This window comes from Alnus glutinosa, chromosome 8, assembly GCF_958979055.1.
Source record: "Alnus glutinosa chromosome 8, dhAlnGlut1.1, whole genome shotgun sequence".
In the NCBI taxonomy this organism is placed as follows: domain Eukaryota; kingdom Viridiplantae; phylum Streptophyta; class Magnoliopsida; order Fagales; family Betulaceae; genus Alnus; species Alnus glutinosa.
In genome coordinates this window covers 5,084,116-5,104,185 of record NC_084893.1, presented here as the reverse complement: position 1 = coordinate 5,104,185, position 20,070 = coordinate 5,084,116, and the positions used below count along the sequence as shown (strand labels likewise).

At 32.3% G+C, this 20,070-nt stretch overlaps 1 protein-coding gene across 1 annotated transcript; it reads left to right on the top strand.

Moving 5' to 3' along the window:
• Positions 1-10,643: 10,643 nt before the first annotated feature.
• On the top strand, positions 10,644-13,305 carry LOC133875752 (transcription factor bHLH162-like). The gene is made up of 3 exons (XM_062313979.1): positions 10,644-11,019; positions 12,508-12,843; positions 13,009-13,305. Exons 1-3 carry the CDS (start codon positions 10,882-10,884, stop codon positions 13,075-13,077), a joined length of 543 nt encoding a protein of 180 aa, XP_062169963.1. The 5' UTR covers positions 10,644-10,881; the 3' UTR covers positions 13,078-13,305.
• The last annotated feature ends 6,765 nt before the right edge of the window (positions 13,306-20,070 follow it).

Sequence of the window (20,070 nt, the reverse complement as noted above, 5' to 3'; positions counted from 1 at the left end):
TTGAAGTGGAAATGGAGTAGATGCAGGAATTAAAGAGGTTTGTTGAAGGAGAGATGCGTTGATGATGATGGCTTTTTAGAAGGGATGGTGGAAGGAGTAATGGCTCTGCAGGAATGGAAGTGAAGGGATGCGTTGATGGTCTCTGGAGAAGGGAAGGTGGAAGGAGTAATGGCTCATTGGCTTGCGTGTGAAAAAAATGAGTGAAAATAAAATGAGATCCGTTCCACGTGATTCGAACCGAGGATGGGTTACTGTGCACTTAAAACCAAAACAAATTTAGACCCGTTCCGCGCATGTTTTCGGTACTGTAGCAGAGATTGGTTTTAAGGAAACAAGTGTTTGTTTTAAAAACAAGTTGCCAAACACACGCTTTTTGTTTTGAAACACGATTTCCTGTTTTGGAAACAAAAAAACTGTTTCCAAAACAGGCTGCCAAACGGGCTCATGGTTTTTTGGTTCCGAGAAACGTTAAAAATCTACAACAACATGCAAATAGATAATTAATTGCTGGTTTTGTTTGTTGCGTAAAGAAGGTAAATACTTCCGACCATGCATGTGAATGGTGGACCCTGGAGGTTCTCATATCTTTGTGTGTTTTTTGTTTTATTTCTGATTTAATCTCCACCTCAGTCGTCACACTTCTCCCCTCATATATGTTGTTATTGCAGCAGCCATGATGCCAAAATCTCACCCCACACCTAATACTACTGCATGCAATAGAAAAGAAAATTACAATAAATTAGGTCTGGACAACCTAACAAGATCAAACAATTTAAGAAAGTAAATACGTAGAGGCAATCCGTGATGACACAAGTTTATTGATTTTTGACACGGATGCCAAAAACTTGAGCCACCAATAATAGTAGTTAAAAGTGTGTAGAGAGTACAAAGAACCCAAACACTTGGGTAGCAGTTACAAAGGGTATAAAGAAGATACAAAAAACACAAAGCCCATAAATACAAAAGAGGAAAAACAAACACAACACAAATTCGATTGAGGGGAGGGGATGGGAATCGCCAGTGACGACGCGTGAAGATTACGAGCCACCACTAGTAGACCTCTCTCAAGCTGAGATCGCAAAGGGCTGCTGTGAACGGCCGACAACCGGAGGTGGGAGAATGAATGTTATGAAAATGGAAAATGATACAAATTTATCCCCGATCCATATCTTTTTCAAATCTACAATTTAATTTGTGAGACTCACATTGAGTCCTACAAATTCAATAGTAGATTGAAAACTTGATTATATGTATATGGGTAGGAGATAATAATTTTATGTGGAACAGAAATTAATATTAAAGTATATGATACAATAGGATACTTTCCTTAAGCTAGAATTTATGTAAAGGTAGGATACTTATCTTATAAGATAATTACCTTTGATTTGATTACTATATTTATTTTTATTTTCGCGTCTACAGGTTGTAATCTGTTCTGTTTAATTAGAGATTGACTTGTTATACATCCTCCCACTTTTCAAAATCACATTTGGATCTATACGTGTGTCCATATGTGGGGCCCAAATGGGCCTCATAGATCCAACGATGATTTTGATAAGTGGGAGAATAGGAGAATGTCCAGAGAAGAAAATGAATCAATTCTCATTTAAGTACGATGGAATAATGAAAAAGTAACTAAAAAATTAATCTCACACCTTGTTTTTATTTTTAATTATTTTTTTTTTTTTTAAGGTTTTCCTTAATAAATTTAACGGAAAAGTACAAATACCATTCTTAAACTATCACCTAATTGTCAATGTATCCCCCAAAATATTAATTGTGTCTATGTTCCCCCCCTAAACTACCAAACAATGTCAATGTCCCCAAATGACAAAAATACCCTTCATAAAAATAGAAAATTCTTAAAAGTAAATAAAAACAAAACAAACAAATATTTTTGAAATAAAAAATAAAAATAGAAACCAAGGTTTTTTCATTTTTTTTTTAATTATTAGATTTTGTTTTATATAATTTTCCATTTTGGGCCACCCCTTGAAATTTTATTTTTCTTGTTTTTATTTTTATTTTCAATCTTTAAAAAAAAATCATTTTTAAAAAAAAAATTAAAAAAAGATAATTTTTTTTTTTCAAATTTAAAAGGATATATTTTTCTTATTAAAACTTTTTAAGTTTATTTTTGTCTTTTATTGGCTTTAGGAGGATGTTGACATTTTTTTGCTAGTTTAGAAAATGACATTGACACAATTAATTATTTGGGAGCACATTAGCAATAAAATAGTAGTTTAAAAAAAATATATGTACTTTTCTATAAATTTAAAGGATTATCCTCTCAAAATCAAACGGATAATGTAACTTGTTTATAAAATCATTCACATGAAAAGACCACAAAAATACTCATACAAATTCAAAAAAGAATAATAATAAAAAAAAAAAAAAGAACAGAAAGTTGAAGACCCACAACGCTACAATGGGTCATCTTTTTTTATTATTTTTATTAAGGATAATTTTATCATTGAGAAAAATATTTATATTTTTTGATAATTTAAAAAGACATTGACGTAATATAAAGTTCACGAACATTGACCGTGTAATAATTTAAAAAGAGTATGTGAAATTTTTTTTAATTTCTTTGTTTTCTTTCCAAATGATGACTTTAGTCACCCACCCATGTGAAATTTTTCTTAATTTCTTTGTTTTCTTAATGTAAAACACAAAAAAAACTCCATCTTCAAAAAGTCAACGCAGAAAAAAAACTCCATCTTCAAAAAGTAAACGCAGGGAAAAAAACTCCATCTTCAAAAAGTCAACGCAGATCGAGATGTACGTTTTCTAAAACGGGAAGCCACTGCATGTATACCGTGACTGTTGTCCTTGATTTTCTTTGTTCATTTCTTTTCAACCATGGCGTCCCCAGCTCCATTAATGGGCCCCAATCCAACCCTACAAATTAAATTTGGGTGACAAGTCACGAGAAAATCTATAGAGACATACAGAAAATCTATCAGTGATTTTTTTTTTTTTTTTTTTTAAGTGAATTGAAAGTTGATGCCTTCAAATTAATCCAACTTGTGTTCCATGATGAATATACAGTTTGATCTTCTTAATTTCATTAATCCCTTACGTGTTCTTAGGGTTCGTTTGAGTTTGTAATTTCAAAAAGTGTGATTTTAAAATAACGATTTTAAAATATGCGATTTAAAAAAATGATTTTTGAAAACGCAGTTAAGCGTTTGGCAAAATCGTAAAAGTTACACCTAGGATCGGGGGCAGCCCCCCAAGTCAGAGGGTTTTTTTTTTTTTTTTTTTTTTTTTAAATTTTTCTCTTCTAAAGTTTAAAAGTTGGCTCCGCTCCTAATTATTGTTGTTTCCAAGTGAGAGTTTAGATATGTTTGTCTTAATCTATGTCTCTTTTGCTTTTATTACTGTTTTATGCAACGATATTGAGAAGACCAAAACACTTGTTTATGCCATTTCTTATCTTTTGTTTAAATTTCTACATTATTATATTCATTTTGGGTTTATTGTTGAGAGCTCAACTCTTTTCTAATTTATTTATTTATTTTTATTTAAGATCTCTCATTCTCTCTTCAAAATTTCTTATAACTTTTTTTTCGAATCAATTAAAAAAGAAAAAAAGAAAAAAAAAGAGAGAGTGAAAAAGAAAAGTACGGTACGTGTCCACTCGATCCCAAGTCTCCCATGTTATCCATTTATATCATGGAATGGATGTTTGTTTAATTAAGTGCCGGCTGTCTGATAAAACCAAGAGAAATCCAATGGGTACGTGCATATATACACTGTGGTCGGTGCAAGCGTGGATGCGGTCCTACAGAAAAACTTGAATTAACGGACGAAAAGTCGAAAAGGATAACAAATTCCAAAGTACCATAATTGTTTCTAATTTACGAAGTCAACTTTTCCCACGTTAACGTTGGAGGAAATTTCATCCAAGCACGGAAGCTGGATGAGAAAACAATAATTTCGTCTTTAGTTTTATTTAAGTTTTATTAAGTAATTAGGCTATTAATTAGCTAGTATTTAACTTTAATTAGGTTTTTCTCCTGTGGTGAAATACGAGATGGCAATCTTTTTTTTTCTTTTTTTTTTTTTTTCCGAGATCTGTTTGTGGAAAATTTATTTCTGTTGCTAAACTTTATATTTATAAAACCGTCACGTGTTTCTTGAACACGTATTAAAAATTATGTGCTTTCTAGATGCTAAAAAATACATGATAAATTTAACCCAACTTAGAAGAAATTTATGTCTAGCGCATTATATTTGTATTTGGCCTATTGAGTCCGTACGTGGAGCAATCTAATACCATGTTGCTGTGCAGGGTCAGCTCGATAAATTTTGAGGCATAATGCGACAAGTTTAAGTGAGGCACTTTCTTATATTTAAATATTAATTAAATTAAAATTATTTTAATATTTATATTATTATTTTTATTTAATATATCGATTCATGCACTTTCTTCTACTTGCATGTAAAACATATTTTAAAACTTTTTTTTTTTTTTATATAACTTATTAGATATAGAATGACTTATCACTTGATTCAAAGACATGAAATAATAAGATTTAATGAAAAATATAGGGAAAAAATGAAAATAATTTATATAAATATTGATTTGTAATAGAACATAATGTAGAAAAAATTGTTGGACATTAAAGACTTATTGATTGTGTAATTCTATCTATTACGTGTTGGTATGTGTTAACTCTCCAGGTTTGTCACTAGGTATGATAGTTCAAAGACATAAAGTCTACTATCACACTGATAAATCTTTGAAGGTTATACACTAAGTGGAAGTTCAAACCCTAAAGGTACTTTCATTTATGTATCAACATTTTAGTGTAACAGCAGATTTTGTTTTTTATGATATTGTTTTTCTTGAAAACTTATTTTCTTGAAATAAGTGGGGGATTGTTGAAAATTATTTCATGAAAATCCAAGTTTATCTCTAATTTTTAAATATTCAAATTTAAGATAAACTTAAAATTTCATATTTTCAAATTAGAGATAAACTTGGTTGATTGAATGGCTAGTGTGGTTTTGTAGCCTTTTTGACTTGAGTAATTAAGCCCTTAGGGATGTTTTTACATCTAGTGCCCTAAGACCATCTGGTTTGGGAGTCACTGGCCCAACACTTGTTACATGGGTCAATTAGAAAGCTTAAGGGAGTCAGACACTGCACAGCCTACAAAAATAATAATAATAATAATAATATCTTGCCTTGGTTATTTCATTTGATAGGGATTCCAATGATTTTTGAGGTACTTATCTTGAGATGAAAATGAAACCTCATGATTGTATGTTAACTTCACTCTAGACTTTTGAAAACAGATGATGTCTTATTTGTCCTTTTATGAGTGATTCAATGTTGGATTTCCTGTTGATGATGGTGTTTGTCTTTTTAAGCATGCTAATAACGTATGAACCATTGTTTGTGTGAAAATTCTTTCTTGTTGACAACATAGTGTTTCAATGTTTGTGGGTATCATTTATGCAAACCCTCACGAGACTTCACTCGTCCTCTAGGGAGTCTTAGGGGTTTAAAAGGCTTGTTGCATACGCTAAATGCAATCGTCTCTCCCACGAAAGCGGATTTATGTTTCTTGCTTTGATTTTATTTTTCATTTTGTTTTGCTAAGGGACTAGCAAAATGTAAGTTTGGGGGTATTTGATGAGTGTCAAATATTGTATATTTAGACCCCTTAATTTGCATTAGTTGGACCTTTAGCTTTGTTATTTTCTAATGTTTTTGGTTAGTTTTTGTATTTTGGTATTTTACAGATCATGGAGAGAAAACAGTAATTTTTAAGTAAAAAAATGCAAAGTTTAGAAGTCAAAATCGGATTAGATCAAATTTCAGGTTCTGCACAAGTTATAGTATTTTGATCATAACTTTCAGCTCAAGTATCATATTGAAGTGAAATTAGCGGCGTTGGAAAGCTAATTCAAAATGCTACAAATCATTGTGAAATATAATTTTCCTAATTCAAAAGTCTGCTATGTCATAAATGCCCCGCAATATAAGAGCAAATTTCCTTGTTCCTGGTGGCTGCAGACACTCCAAACCTAGCATTCTTTTCTCTTATTAGGGTTTTTGAGGGGTAGATGTACCATTTTGAAAATATAGCCCTAAAACCTAGCGTTCTTTTCTCCTATTATGGTTTAGAGGGGTAGAGGTGCCATTTTGTAAAAGTTGGGTTTAACTTAATCTTATGCTATAAATACCCCCTGCTAGGCACCACTTATGACACATTCCAACATTGTACATAGCAGTAGCTGGGTTCTTTGGCTTCAATTCTTTGTAAGTTTTTATTTTTATGTTCTTAATAAAATTTAATATTTTCTTTTTAGTGATGAGTAGCTAATTTTTCAACTAGGGTTGAGAATGAAACATCACCTTTGATAATACTTTCATTCTTGTTATTTTATCTTATGCAACTCCGATATTTATCAAGTTGTTGTTCAAGTCCAATATTCAATTAATTGATTTATGTCTTTTGATTGAATGATTATTTATTAAAAAGTTGGATATTCAATGTGTTTCAACCGATGGATACATCGAATGATTTGGTTGAAATAAGATATCCATTGTGATTTGTTTGTCAAAACGGATACATTTGATGATTTGATTTCAATTGGGTATTCGTTGTGATTCGTTATTAAGTTGGATTCATTGAATGATTTAACATAATTTTTACGGAACCTTGAACAATGAATATGTCTCAATTGTTTATCGGGTATATGAATAAAATACAAGAATGTGATATTTGATATGGTGAGATGGATTCTAAAACCTTAGTGCTCTTTTTTTTTTTATTATTATTATTTTTTTTAATTAAGTTTTTATTTAGTTTATTATTTTACATTATAAAATCCCAAAATTCGGAACTAGGTTAAAATAGAATTAGTTTAAATGGAGATTAATTTTTTCAACGCAATTCTCTATGGATTCGACCTCGCACTTGCACACACACTATATTGCAAACGATTCGTGCGCTTGCGAGTTATAAAATTTGCACATCACATGTCATATACATACAAACATATAATGACAATATCATTATCAAACATTTTAAAATAAATACATTTATCAGCTTCATTCAAACGAAAACCATAAGAAATAATTACATTATCAAATCTTTTATGCCATTGTTTTGGAGCTTGTTTTAAACCATAAAAAGATTTAACCAATTTACAAACTTTGTTTTCTTGTCCTGGAATTATGAATCATTCAGGTTGTTCCATATATACCTCTTCATTCAAACAACCATTTAAAAATGCTGTTTTCACATCCATTTGGTGGATTTCAAGGTTATATATGAAAGCCAAAGATACCAAAGTTCTAATTGATGAAATCCTAGCCACATGAGCATAAGTATCAAAATAATCAATACCCTTGTTTTTCTTTGTTCCATTTCTTTTCATTTCAATCTTGGCGTCCCTTATCTATAAAAAAAAAAAATATATCTATAAAAATCTTGGCGTCCCTCGATCGGGCCCCAATCCCATACTACAAATTTTTGGATTGGGGGAACGTGATGATCTGTACAACACTCTACGGACAATTGGGTGACATGTCATTGAGTAGAGAAGTGGCTCAGCACAACAGTTGTGCAGTAGTGTAGATACATAGAGTGGGACCCATGAAATTGGGATGTATTATTCTTACATCACATTACTCTACATCAATCCTACATCAAGACATATTAGGGGTGGGACCCATATATATGGGACCCACATTCTAATGTGTCTTGGTGTAGAATTGATGTAGGGTAATGTGATGTAAAAAAATCATTTTTCCATGAAGTAAGTCCCATCACATGGATCCCACCCTATGTGTCTACAGTTGTGCATAAACATGTGTACACCTGTTGTGTAAGGATCACTGCTTCAATGAGTAATGTTTGAAAATTATTGAACTTCTAATTTATCAAGTATGTGCAATAGTGTGCAACAAAATATCACAATGCGAAAAATAAAGAGACAGATATTTTGTTGACGAAGTGAAAATTCAATTAAGAAAAAAACCACTCATGGGCAGTCAAACCCAGAATATCTACTATTCAGAAGACAAAGCTAGTTACAAAGCAGTAGCACTCACATATCCTTATGCAATGGTCGTATCTTGAACGCTAACGTGTAACCCAACATGAATGCCTTCCAACCAAGTCACCTACTTGAAGGGGTCTTCAATGGAATCTTTTACCTTATGGTTAATCCCTAAGATAGACTTCAGTTTTAGCACAACAACAACACTTAGCAACGGCTTGATAGTGAGCAAATCAGCACAGTAACTCTAAAATATTACTCTCTAAGCACTACGAAATTTACAACCGAATTCTTACAATTCTCAAGCCTAGGGGCCTCTATTTATAGGCTGCAAGTTTAAATGAACGTCTGGCTTGAAATACTTAGGCGCCGTCCGGACGATAGACATAAGGCGTTCGGACGGACAACTGTGCGATCGGCTTTCCAAATTTTGCTGAAATGTTTTCCGGAATTAAGCCGTGTTCGGACGATATTGCCCTGTCGTTCAGACGGTCGCACTTTAGCTGCATGCAATTTCCATATTTGAAGCTTGAGCGTCAGGATCATGAGGACTAATGTCCAGACGTTTTGATTTTGAATGCACGACTTGCCTTATGAATGAGCACGTCTAGACGGGAATCCACATCGTCCGAACGGTTGCAGCTGTCTTCCCATATCTGTATTTTGAAAATAAATCTCATAGCTGATCGAACACTGAGTGGCATCCGGACGTGCTGCCGAAACGTCCGGACGGATGCAAGCTGGAATTGTACGGAGCTTCTTGACACAAGGGAAGGTCCGGACGGAAAGTTCTCGTCTTCTAGACGGATGATGCTTGGACAGTTGAGCGTCCGGACGGAATATCACGTCGTCTGGACGGATGCAAGGGATCCGATTTATTGACTTGGAATCTGTGCAGAATCTTCTAGAAACATATCTTTGAAGAAGACTTTTGAAAATTGATTGAACCCCTGATTAAAAGCATTATTGTTTATGTTACTGACTGATGAGAATCCAGGCGTTTCACTAGGCCGTTCGGACGATAAACTCGGAATTTGACTTTTGCTGAGCTGTAGACTTTGCAGAGTCTTCTTGGAGTTCGGAAATTCCTTCTTGACGCTTGTGACAATGATCTTGTCAAAATAAGGCACTTTCCATATCAGAGAAATAAACTCTGAATATTTGAAGACTCTAAATTGATACGGCATCCCTGTGAAATCAGCAACAGTACATGATAGTGATTTTGTCCAACAGAATGCAGCCAATACAAAAACTAACAATATTTCTTTCATAACTCTTGCTCAACTTTTACACAACTCTAACAAGTTTTTTTTTTAAAGATAAACCATTGAATATTTAGAGCCCACATGTAGAAAAACAAATCCAATAGTTGATCATAAAAAAATGTAGTTAAAATTGTGTAAAATTTGTGTAAGAGTTGTACAAGAAACATTACTCCAATTGTTAATGTCCTCCATAAACTATTAATTGTGTCAATGTTTCTCTCAAACTACTAAAAAATGTCAATGTTTTCTCTAAGACCAACAAAAATATAAAAATGAACCTAATATTTTTTTTTTCAATAAGACAAATATGTCTTTATAAATTCGAAAAAAGAAAAAAAGAAAAAAAGAAAATTTTTAAAAAATAATGAAAAAAAACTGAAAATTATAAAAAGCAATTTTTTTTTTTTTTAAAAAAAAAAAAAAAAAAAGAAAGGAGAAGAAAAATCAGTTTTTTATTTTAGATTTTTTTTTTAATAATTTTAGATTTTTTTTAAAAAAAATTAATAATTTTGTGAAGGGTATTTTTGTCATTATGGATTGACATTAACAACCAGGTAGGTAATTTAAATGAGTTATATGTATTTTTCTCAAAAATAAATTGTCTAATCTTCTTGGGGGTTCTTCTCCAATCTACTTGGAGTAAATTTAAAATTAATGTCAAAATCTGAAATTTATTATGCAATCATCTAATTAAAAATGTTTGTTAAATGTTTGATAGCTAAAGTCAAAGTTTCCTATTCTTTTCATTCGTAGGGACATACGTTTTTTTTATTCTTACTTTTTCGTCAAAATTGGAATCCGTCAATGAAGTGCAGTCCACTTCCTTATCTATTTTGACTATTGATATCACGGGATCTTTGAAATTAGAGCAATCCTAAATACCGTCCAATTCTATTTTATTGTACGTATTTGCTAATACCCATCAATTTTTAAAGGGCTAATTACTATTACATAAGTCTAGCCTTCTAGCATTAATTACTCATTTAATTTTTATTGTGTTCTGTGAAATATCACGTGGATTTTTATCAATTTGTACATTCGTATTTAGTGTGAAATTTATGCATGTAAAATCCATCTCACATATATAAGTCTTACATTTTACATCAAATGTAAGTATGAAAAAGATGTGTACAAGTATGATTTGCCTTATACCATAACACGTGTAGATGATACTATGGTCGGTGCAAGCGTGGATGCGGGGGCTTACTCGGTCGGGTAACAAGCAAAGCGAACTAGCTTGAATTAACGTAGTAGGAAAAGGAGACCGTAAAACCCCACCACAAGATGACACGCAGTAAAATAGGAGTCCTTGGCAATTCAATTTATCAGCTGGTTGGCTTGACTATTTCGGGGATTTGACAAGGGTATCCTTCCACGGGCGTTCCCATATACAGTACTCTGGATCGCTTTTTGTTTCTGCTTGCAAAGATCGAAATCTATTGGACCATCAAGCAAGCTAGCCCTTCTGCATAGCTTCTGTAGATATATATATATATATGATCGAACGCGTTCACTTTGAACCCAAAAGCCCACTTTCTCTGTCCCTTGCTTTCATGCTTTGTGTTGGTGTGGGGGAGAGCCGGGAGGGAAGATGAAGAAGATCAGTAGCAGCAGTGAGGTGTCGAAGCTTGACAGAAAGATGGTGGAGAGAAACCGAAGAATCCAAATGAAAGGCCTTTGCTTCAAGCTAGCTTCTCTTATTCCTTCCCACTACATCAAATCCTCTAAGGTACTCACTCATCCACTCGCTCCATCCAACTCTTATCTTTTTTCTGCTCTTTAATTTTTTTTTTCGTCTCATGGGGTTGGGAGTTTGTTAAAGAACCGTTGAAAAGATGAACATGCACCGCAACAGTTCTTGAGTGATATTATGGTAGAATCTTCTAGCCTTAACGGATTGAGCTGCTGGATATATATTTCCCCAAAAGGCTGGTGCAATTATTAAACTTTTCCACTTTATATCTTGGTTTTCACTCAGTCTGTTCGTGCCCACAGGCCACATGTCCAGAGGCCTTTCGTTTTTTTTTTTTTTTCTTTCTACTCTTTTCGATCTTCTTCTTTCTTCTTTCTGCTGGATATATATTTTCCCAAAAGGCTGGTGCAATTATTAAACTTTTCCACTTTACATCTTGGTTTAATTTTCACTCAGTCTGTTCGTGCCCACAGGCCACAGCCCACAGATCCAAAGGCCTTTCGTTTTTCTTTCTTTCTACTCTTTTCTTCTTTCTTCCTTCCTACTTTTTTTTTTTTTTTTTTTTTCTTTTTCTATTTTCTTACTAGAAAATTGGTAAATTCATCGTTGAGTATGTAAAACTACATAAAACCAACATGTAATCTCACATATTCAATGTTAAATTTACCAAAAACAATTAAATAAAAGATGAAAAATAATAGATGTGCATCATCTCTTATTATTATTATTTTAAATCACACTTTGAAATTATTAACTACAGTTCGTAGCCACTATTAATTACGCGGCATATGCTTAATTAAGAGTCTAATAATCTGATATGACAAATTATATATATAAATTTAATAGACCCATACGAAACATATATTATGCTAAAAATATAAAATTTCAACTAGTCCGAGATGGTTGTGACCATCTCCGATTACTTCGAAAGGTGGTTGCAACTACTTTTTTTTGAAGGCTCGAGAGTAGTTGCAATTATCTTGATGGTTCAAGCTTGGAAGCGCTTGGGGGCAATCACTTCCTTGGAGTGGCTGATCACCCCATCAGTTGAAGGGTAAAACAATAGCCGGCCACTTATTTACTTAGTCTGCTTCTTTTCTTTTCTTTTTCTTTTTTTCTTTTTTTAATCTCTTTCTTTTTTCAAGGGTTACATAGCAATTGTATGCAAATAATTTATAAAGAAGAATTATGTTAATTGCGTATATAAGATCCTAGCCATATATATGGCGTATAGCATTATAGTTAAACATCTGTTTTATTGTAAAATATCTCAGCTTTTTCAGCTACTAGCCAATTATACAAGTCCACTGCGATTTAATTTCTAACCTTTGAAATTGATGATCGATCATTTTCTATATATGACATAATAACGACAGATCTATCACAAGATCAATAGCTTTGTTTTGGGTACTTTCACTTTCATGTTTGTCTCTTATTCAGACTAGCTTCCAATAAATTTTATCATTTTAATAGTAAAAATCTACTTTTTTTTTTTTTTTTTTTTTTTTTTTTGTTTTTTTTCAGGGCATGCTTTCACAGCTAGATCAGCTTGGTTATTCCACGTCCTATATAAATCAACTGAGGGAAAGAGTAAAGAAATTAAAGAGTAGGAAAGAACAAATGATCATGGGTTTAGGTACTAGCAGTAACACGATTGAGAAGATGAAAATTAGCTCAAAGTTGCCTATAATTGATTTAAGAGAGTATGGTTCCAGTATAGAAGTGATTTTGATAACTGGGTTGCAGAAGAACTTCATGTTGTCTGAAGTTTTAAGTATTCTTCAGGAAGAAGGAGCTGAAGTTGTCGGTGCTAGCTTTTCTGCTGTGGGTGATAAGCTTTTTCATACAATTCATTCTCAGGTATATATACAGAAAATACTAGTCTATAATTTTACTATTTATTCCAAAAGTTTTAAATTGATTAAAAAAATAATTATTTTAATATTTTAATAATATAGATATCAAGTTTGACACCTACTATACGCTGATCGATATACTTCACTTTTATTTGATTAAATTTTCCAGGTCAAAATTTCTAGACTTGGGGTTGAGACTTCAAGGGCACGGCAAAGATTGAAGGACTTAGTATACTGAATTCGCCTAAAGAATGGAAGTTATAACTGATCAGGATCTCATTTTTCTTCCGAACCCTCCTAGCCTAAAGATGAAGGATTTCATGCTTTTGTTTGGGGATTGGAAATGTGATCATTAGATAAGGAGGGATGATCCAAATATGTAGTTAAAAGGCTTTAGTGCCTGTTGATCGATTTGTACGTGAAATTTTTCAACCTAATTTTTAACAGTGTAATGTGTTTTTTAACATGTGAGAAATAAATACTGCTAAAAGCATATGTCTACTAAATTTGAACTTTAATTTCAAGGATTACCTATTCGATCAATTCGTGAATTTAGAAATTTATTTAAATTTATATAACTCAACAATTGATTTAAGAGTTTACCTAATGCATCAAGCATTCAACTGCCTAGTAAACAGTATGACTGGGCAACATCTGCGCCTGGGGATGGAATCAAAAATTTGTATCGATAAAAGGGAAAGTATGAATGAAAAATATATTACAATATATGGCTAAAGTATTAATGAATTAAAAATATGTTAAAATTGAAAATTAAATTACTATATAAAAATAAATTAGTATCTATTCGGTGTTAAAAATAAAAAATAAACAAAAGAAACGACACATAATATTTTCTAAATATATTTCAATTTTCAACTAAATCACCCATCAAAATAAAATCCGAAAAATTATCTATCATTGAATATGTACTAAATTTTGCAGCAATTTCTATTTTAATGTACAATATCAAAAAATCAGTCAAAAACTCATCTTCAAAATAGAAATTGTACATTAAACAAAGTCATGACTAATCTTCTATTTTGCAGCAATTATCTATTTTAATTTCTATTTTAGATAAGTTTATTATCTATCTTAAAATATTTTTCATATTTTTAATCCATTAAAGTCCCCCAAACTCATCTTCTATTTTGAAGTAATTATCTATATTAATTTCTATTTTAAAGCACTCTCTTCTATTTGTAAAATTTATTTGTTTATTTTTATCTATAACTTATTAGATATAGAAGGACTTATCACTTGATTCAAAGACATAAAATAATAAAATTTAAAGAAAAAAAAAGAGAGAAAAATGCAAATAAGTTATATTAAGATTGATTTGTAATAAAACATACTACAGAAAACATTGTTGGACATTGAAGACTCATTAAGTGTGTAATTCTATCTATTATGCATAACACAAACAATGAGAATTTATACACTTTAAAGACTTTCTATATTTTTCTAAATATTCAATTCAAATAAACATTGGAGAAAAAACTATGCACGTTGGACTAATTTTATGAATGAAAAAATTAGACTTTTAAAAATAATAAATAAGTGGAACTTTTCAAAAATTTATGGATTTTTTTTTTTTTAAAATGTGAATAATGAGACTTTCAATTTATAATTATTTTTACCATGATTGAGAGCTTTAATTATAAACTATTTATTAAATTTTTTCATAGTAGACTCCAAAAATATGTTCGAGAAATAGATTTTATTGTATAATTATTAAGTAGATGCCTTAATTAAATAATATTTTATTAACTTTTTACCATATTATAATCTTAATTTTTTTTAAAAAAATATATATATTTATTGTATAATCATTAATTAAGAACTTATTCAATTAAGGGCTAGCTTTAGGCGCCTAGGGGCTCGAGCTACTGTATTTATTGCAGACATGTTCACCAAGTTCGACTTGTCTTTGTACATGATCAGAGGCTCGACACATCCTGCTTTTTAAGGGCGGGGCCCCTGTGTCCTTTCTAGGCCGAATACAATGTTGGAGGGTTATCCAGTACGATGCAATTTTGGCTTCTTTCATTTCATGATGTCCACGTACCACTCTACATGTTGGGGAAGGAATTTTTTTTTTTTTTTTTTTTTGCCTAATTAAGTAGTTCAATTACCTAAGTTATTAGATAGTGAATTAAAAGTTTGTTTTTGGCTTGGAGAAATTAAGGGTGTTAGAATATAATATAGCATTTTTTTTTTCTCTAAAATTAATTATAATTTTGTTATTAAGGAGAAATAAGACCAAAAGAATATATTTATGTTTATATTTATATAATTGGGAAAAATATATATTAACCCCCCAAATTATCACCCTTTCTCCGGATGGCACCCTGAACTACCAATACTTGCACTCCGACCCCCCAAACTACCACTTTCTGATTTTTTGGCCCCATCCGTCTATTTATACCGTTAATTCTAATAGAATTTGACCAAAAACTCGAAAATACCCCTCCCTTAATCGTGAGAATTTCAAAGTGTAGGAGGGATAAATTCGAAATTCTGTTTGAAATTGACGGTATAAATGGACGGATGTAGCCAAAAAATCAGAAAGTGGTAGTTTAGGGGGCCAGAATCTAAGCATTGGTAATTTGGGGGCCATCCGGAGAAAGGGTGGTAGTTTGGGGGGCTAATATATATTTTTTCCTATATAATTTCATTAGACTTATATGTACGAAAAAAGATAAAATGAAGTGGACCGAGCCAAAGAAAAAACAAATTAATGTTATATCAATAATTATATAGCATGCAAGGATTCTATCTTATTATGCTGAATAATATTTATGCTTTATTTCCAATATCATATAAATAGGGGAATTAAACATATTATCTTCAACAGTTTGCTATAATCATGATCGAGAATCTTAAAAAGTTACATAAAATCAAAAAAGGAAAAAGAATCCCCAAAAAGAGGTCGTTAAAATAACTCATCATACCCAAAAGACATTGTAAAGGTCCCAGTTTCGTGCTTGCACGGCAAGTATGATTTGATTGCAAGGATTAATACTTTCAATGCTTTTTTTTTGAAAGCTGATAATGATGTTTATCTAGATATTTTGATACTCTTCTGATCCCAAAGAAAAAGAGATAAGAGTAAGAAATGGGTCAAACAAGTAATCGATCTGGTCCTTTCAATGAGCTGCAAAAGATGAATACAGAAGCAAAAGGGGTATAGATTAAGGTTTAACCTCCACTTAAAAACAGCAACAACCATCGAAAAGAAGCTAAAGGCGAAGATGCACTGACAGTCTGATGCAAGGACCGAATAATAGAGAGAAATTAAAACAAATCCAATTACAAAAGTCTTTCGCTCGAAGTTCTGAAGGCCAAAGAACTGGGAGACACTAACCTACAAAAACACAAAAGCAACAAAATAATAAGAAGAAAGAAGAATAAGGATAAGAATAAAATGTTCACCAACTTATATGTGAATTGGCCCAACTCAAGGATGAGTGAAATACAATCAGCCCAGCACCTGCCTCATCCCTTAGTTGAAGTTCTATATTTTCAACCCACAAATGACTAGAAGAGTACAGATTCAAACTGATTAGGAAGATGGTATATAGATAGGAGCGCGGATCGAACTAGAATATAATAGTGAGAACAAAACTAAAAACATAAATAAAATTTAGAGGTAAAAATTATTTTTGGGAGTCCATTTCAGAAAAATACCTAAAATTTAAAGAAATTTTTAAAATTTTGGAGGGTCCCGAAACCTCAAGGCTAGGGGTGGTTCTGCTCTTGATTAGGGCTGGCAATTTTGGACACGATCCACGAACTTAACACGAAATTAAAGGGTTAGGATTGAGGAATCTGACTCATTTAATTAAATGGGTTGAGTTAGGGTTTACTTATATAGTCTTATACACATGTTTCGACATGAACCGAACATGATACGCAACATAATGAGAGATAATTTTTGACATGACCTACAAACTCGACTCAAACCCAATACAAAATTAGAGGGTTAGGGTTAAGGCGTTCAACCCGTTTAATTAAATATGTCGGGTTATGGTTGACTTATATAGTCTTATACTCTTGTCTCGACACGAAGCAAATCTGACACGTAAACATAAATTGCCACCCATACCCCTGATGGTAGCGTTGTGGTGGAGCCATCTAAAGGGATGGCGGCAAAAGGTTTTATTGAATGGAAAAACACGGTACTCGGTTACAACATTGGCCATAAACTCCCCAACTCTTTAAAGAGTTATATTACCCATATAAAATTTAAGAATGTTAAACAACTAGTTGTTTCAAAAATTTAAACGGATATAAAATAATAAATTCAATTATTTAATTAATATTTTAACAATGTAAAAGTTCTATCATCTTATGAGGGTTTTTAGATCTTCGAATTTGAAAACATGAAGGGTATGTGCTTAGTCCTAAAGAGAGGCCGATAGGTAGCATATGGCTAGTAACACTACAAAATTACAAATAGAGATTCTCAGCAATCTTGTTGCTTGGATTGCTAGTAATTCAGGCAACAAATATGAGACACTCCGCTCACTTGTCGGGACAAGTAAGACTCATAGATACTCTCTCATATTTACAACCCGAATTACTAGCAATCGAAACAACAAATTGCTGAATATCCGAATCCTAAGCGTACAAGCCCATCTTACTCTTTATAAAAAGGGACATGAGGGCTTGGCCCATCTTTTACTGAGATCCACTCCATTACAACCCACAAAGACCGAAAAGAAAAAAAATAAATAAATAGAACCCAGTTTAAAATCTAAGGTGTAAACAATATTTTATTTGTTGAACTTATCTCCACAATAAAAGACAAGCAAGAAATGTTAAGAGTAGGATGGATACCAAACTCTTTTTGACGAAGTCTGTTAAACTTAATTTAATTGGTACTTAATTATCAGCTGCTTCAAGAAAGAATATTGGAAACTTAATTTTGCCCGAAGAAGAAGGCAATGAATCATATACATATATATATTTGTGTGTAGATGAGCCTGAACCAAATAGGCACTTAAAGAGCATGACCTAAACACAAGAGAAAACGACAGGCTTGCCCCTTATCACCTGCCGTTTCGTCTACCACGATACCCAACAATCCCACCAATTCTTCCAAATCTTATTAGGTGATATAAAATAAATTAATTAAAATACGTCACGTTAACCTTTGTAAAATGAACGTAAATTCTGTTCGTGAACGATCTTAATTCCCCGACCTTACATGGCTATGGGTCTTTAGTGTGGTCGTGAGGCCGTCCTCTTTTTATTTTTTGCTTTTTTGAATTTTTTTTATTTTTTTTAATATATAGTTTTAGTTTTATTTTCGTAAATTTTATAAGGATATAACGGATATTTTACATGTTCGTCGTCAAAAAGTTACGGAAAAATTGTATTGATTACAACTTTTTAAAATTTGTGGGGCAAATTGGGAATCTCCATGTAGTTTAAAGGGTAAGAGTATTCACAGCAACTTCCCTTTAATTTTCTCTAAATTTAAAAAACAAAATTGCTTTTTGCTATCCTATCTACAATAGTTTCTTTTATCTTTCTCTATATCAATTAAATATTATTTCATTACAAACATAAATTACTAGTTACCCTCACATTTTTTCAAAAAATTTCAACACAATCTTCAATAAAAAATAAATATTTTATATTAAAATAATAAATAGATAAGCTATTTTGGCTCCTTTACAAATTTGGTAGAAAGCAGCCATAGAAGACAATTACTTAATTTACTTTAATGATCATGTCAATTTTCAAGCCGCACTTGAGCCGCCCATTCATGGCTTAAGTCAACCACCAAAAAAATCTAATTTATTGTTGCACTTAATTTCGATTTTGAGTTGCAAATTGGATCAATTCATTGTTACTTTGCAGATTTTTCGGAGTTCAAACTAGGCTTAGCAATTCGGGCCGCCGTGTCAACTCATTTGGTTGACGTGTCAACCCATCGGGTTACCGTGTCAACCTATTTAGTTAATTTGGTAAAAAAATATGTAATTATTGCGTCATAAATGTGTTATAAACGGGTCGATGAGTCATAAACGGGTCATAAATGTGTTATAAATAGGTTGGTGGGTTATAAACGTGTCATTAACGGATTATAGTACAAACCCAAACCCTATATATTCGTGTCGTGTTCGTATTGAATTCGCGAGTCGTGTCAAAATTGTCAAGTCTAGTTCAAACTCCTAGATAGTGACCCTTTTGGCCTTTTTGGGCATCTATTTGACAAAGAAAAAATAAAAGACAAAAAATAATTTTTTAAAAAGAAAAGAAAAGAAACCAAAAGCACTTATCTCAAAATTCTCATGCATGAATTTATTAATCATCCAAATAAATTGAGGGACTACTAGAAAGCTCAGTCACCATTGAACCCAAAAGAAGGTACATCCTTTAGGAAAAGCCCATCCATCTCACAAGCATCACAAGGACTCGGCAACCTCAGACATTCCGGCGACCCGACAACCCAACATCCTCAAACTCGGATACACCCACACCTAAGTACAGCCCCCTATAGATGATTTCATTATGGCCAGCTCACTCAATCTCCTACCCAGGTCTTGTAAACGGAAAGGAGGTCTAATAGGGTATACACATACTATCTTTTTTATACTTACACCTTTTCAGAGATCGAGCCTCCGTTAACTTGGGCGTCGTAGTTCCTCCGGTCCTCGGAACCAACAAGTTTTTGATAACGTATACTCTCCTTTGCAGATGAAACTCCCTAAAAGGCTGCCTGAGATCACTTTAGACGAGACAATATTAATTGGGTGGTAGTTTTTAAAAAGGGGGGCATGTTGACCTTTTTCAAGATTTTATTATAATTCTCTTACAAATTTATATGACAGTTCACATGATATTACCATGTCAGCTATAATAATTATATTTAAGAAAATTTGTTAAGATACTACAACTTTTAGTAAAAAAAATCATTTACAAATTGATGCGACAATTTCTAATTGATGAAATAATTAAAATAAATTATTTAGCCAGATTTTTTGCTTAAAGGAAATTTCGGTCCCAAATTTAATGCTCTTTGTAGCAAAACCGTGGTGGGTGGAGATGCATGATTGTCTTCACAACCTTGATGGTGTTCATTGAGATACACTTAATAATAATTCCCTGCAGACATGTACTATGATTTAAATGGATGTTCCTTCTAGCTGTGATGCCGGCCACGTGGTCTGAGAAGAGTACAGAACATACCAGCCCCATAATGTCTAACAATAAGTTGGTA

Bases quoted from the DNA above. Each gene is read 5' to 3' on its own strand.
- LOC133875752 (XM_062313979.1), top strand. From the start codon at position 10,882: ATGAAGAAGATCAGTAGCAGCAGTGAGGTGTCGAAGCTTGACAGAAAG. The intron at 11,020-12,507 runs GTACTCACTCAT...GTTTTTTTTCAG, and splicing joins ACTACATCAAATCCTCTAAG to GGCATGCTTTCACAGCTAGA. The intron at 12,844-13,008 runs GTATATATACAG...TAAATTTTCCAG, and splicing joins TTCATACAATTCATTCTCAG to GTCAAAATTTCTAGACTTGG.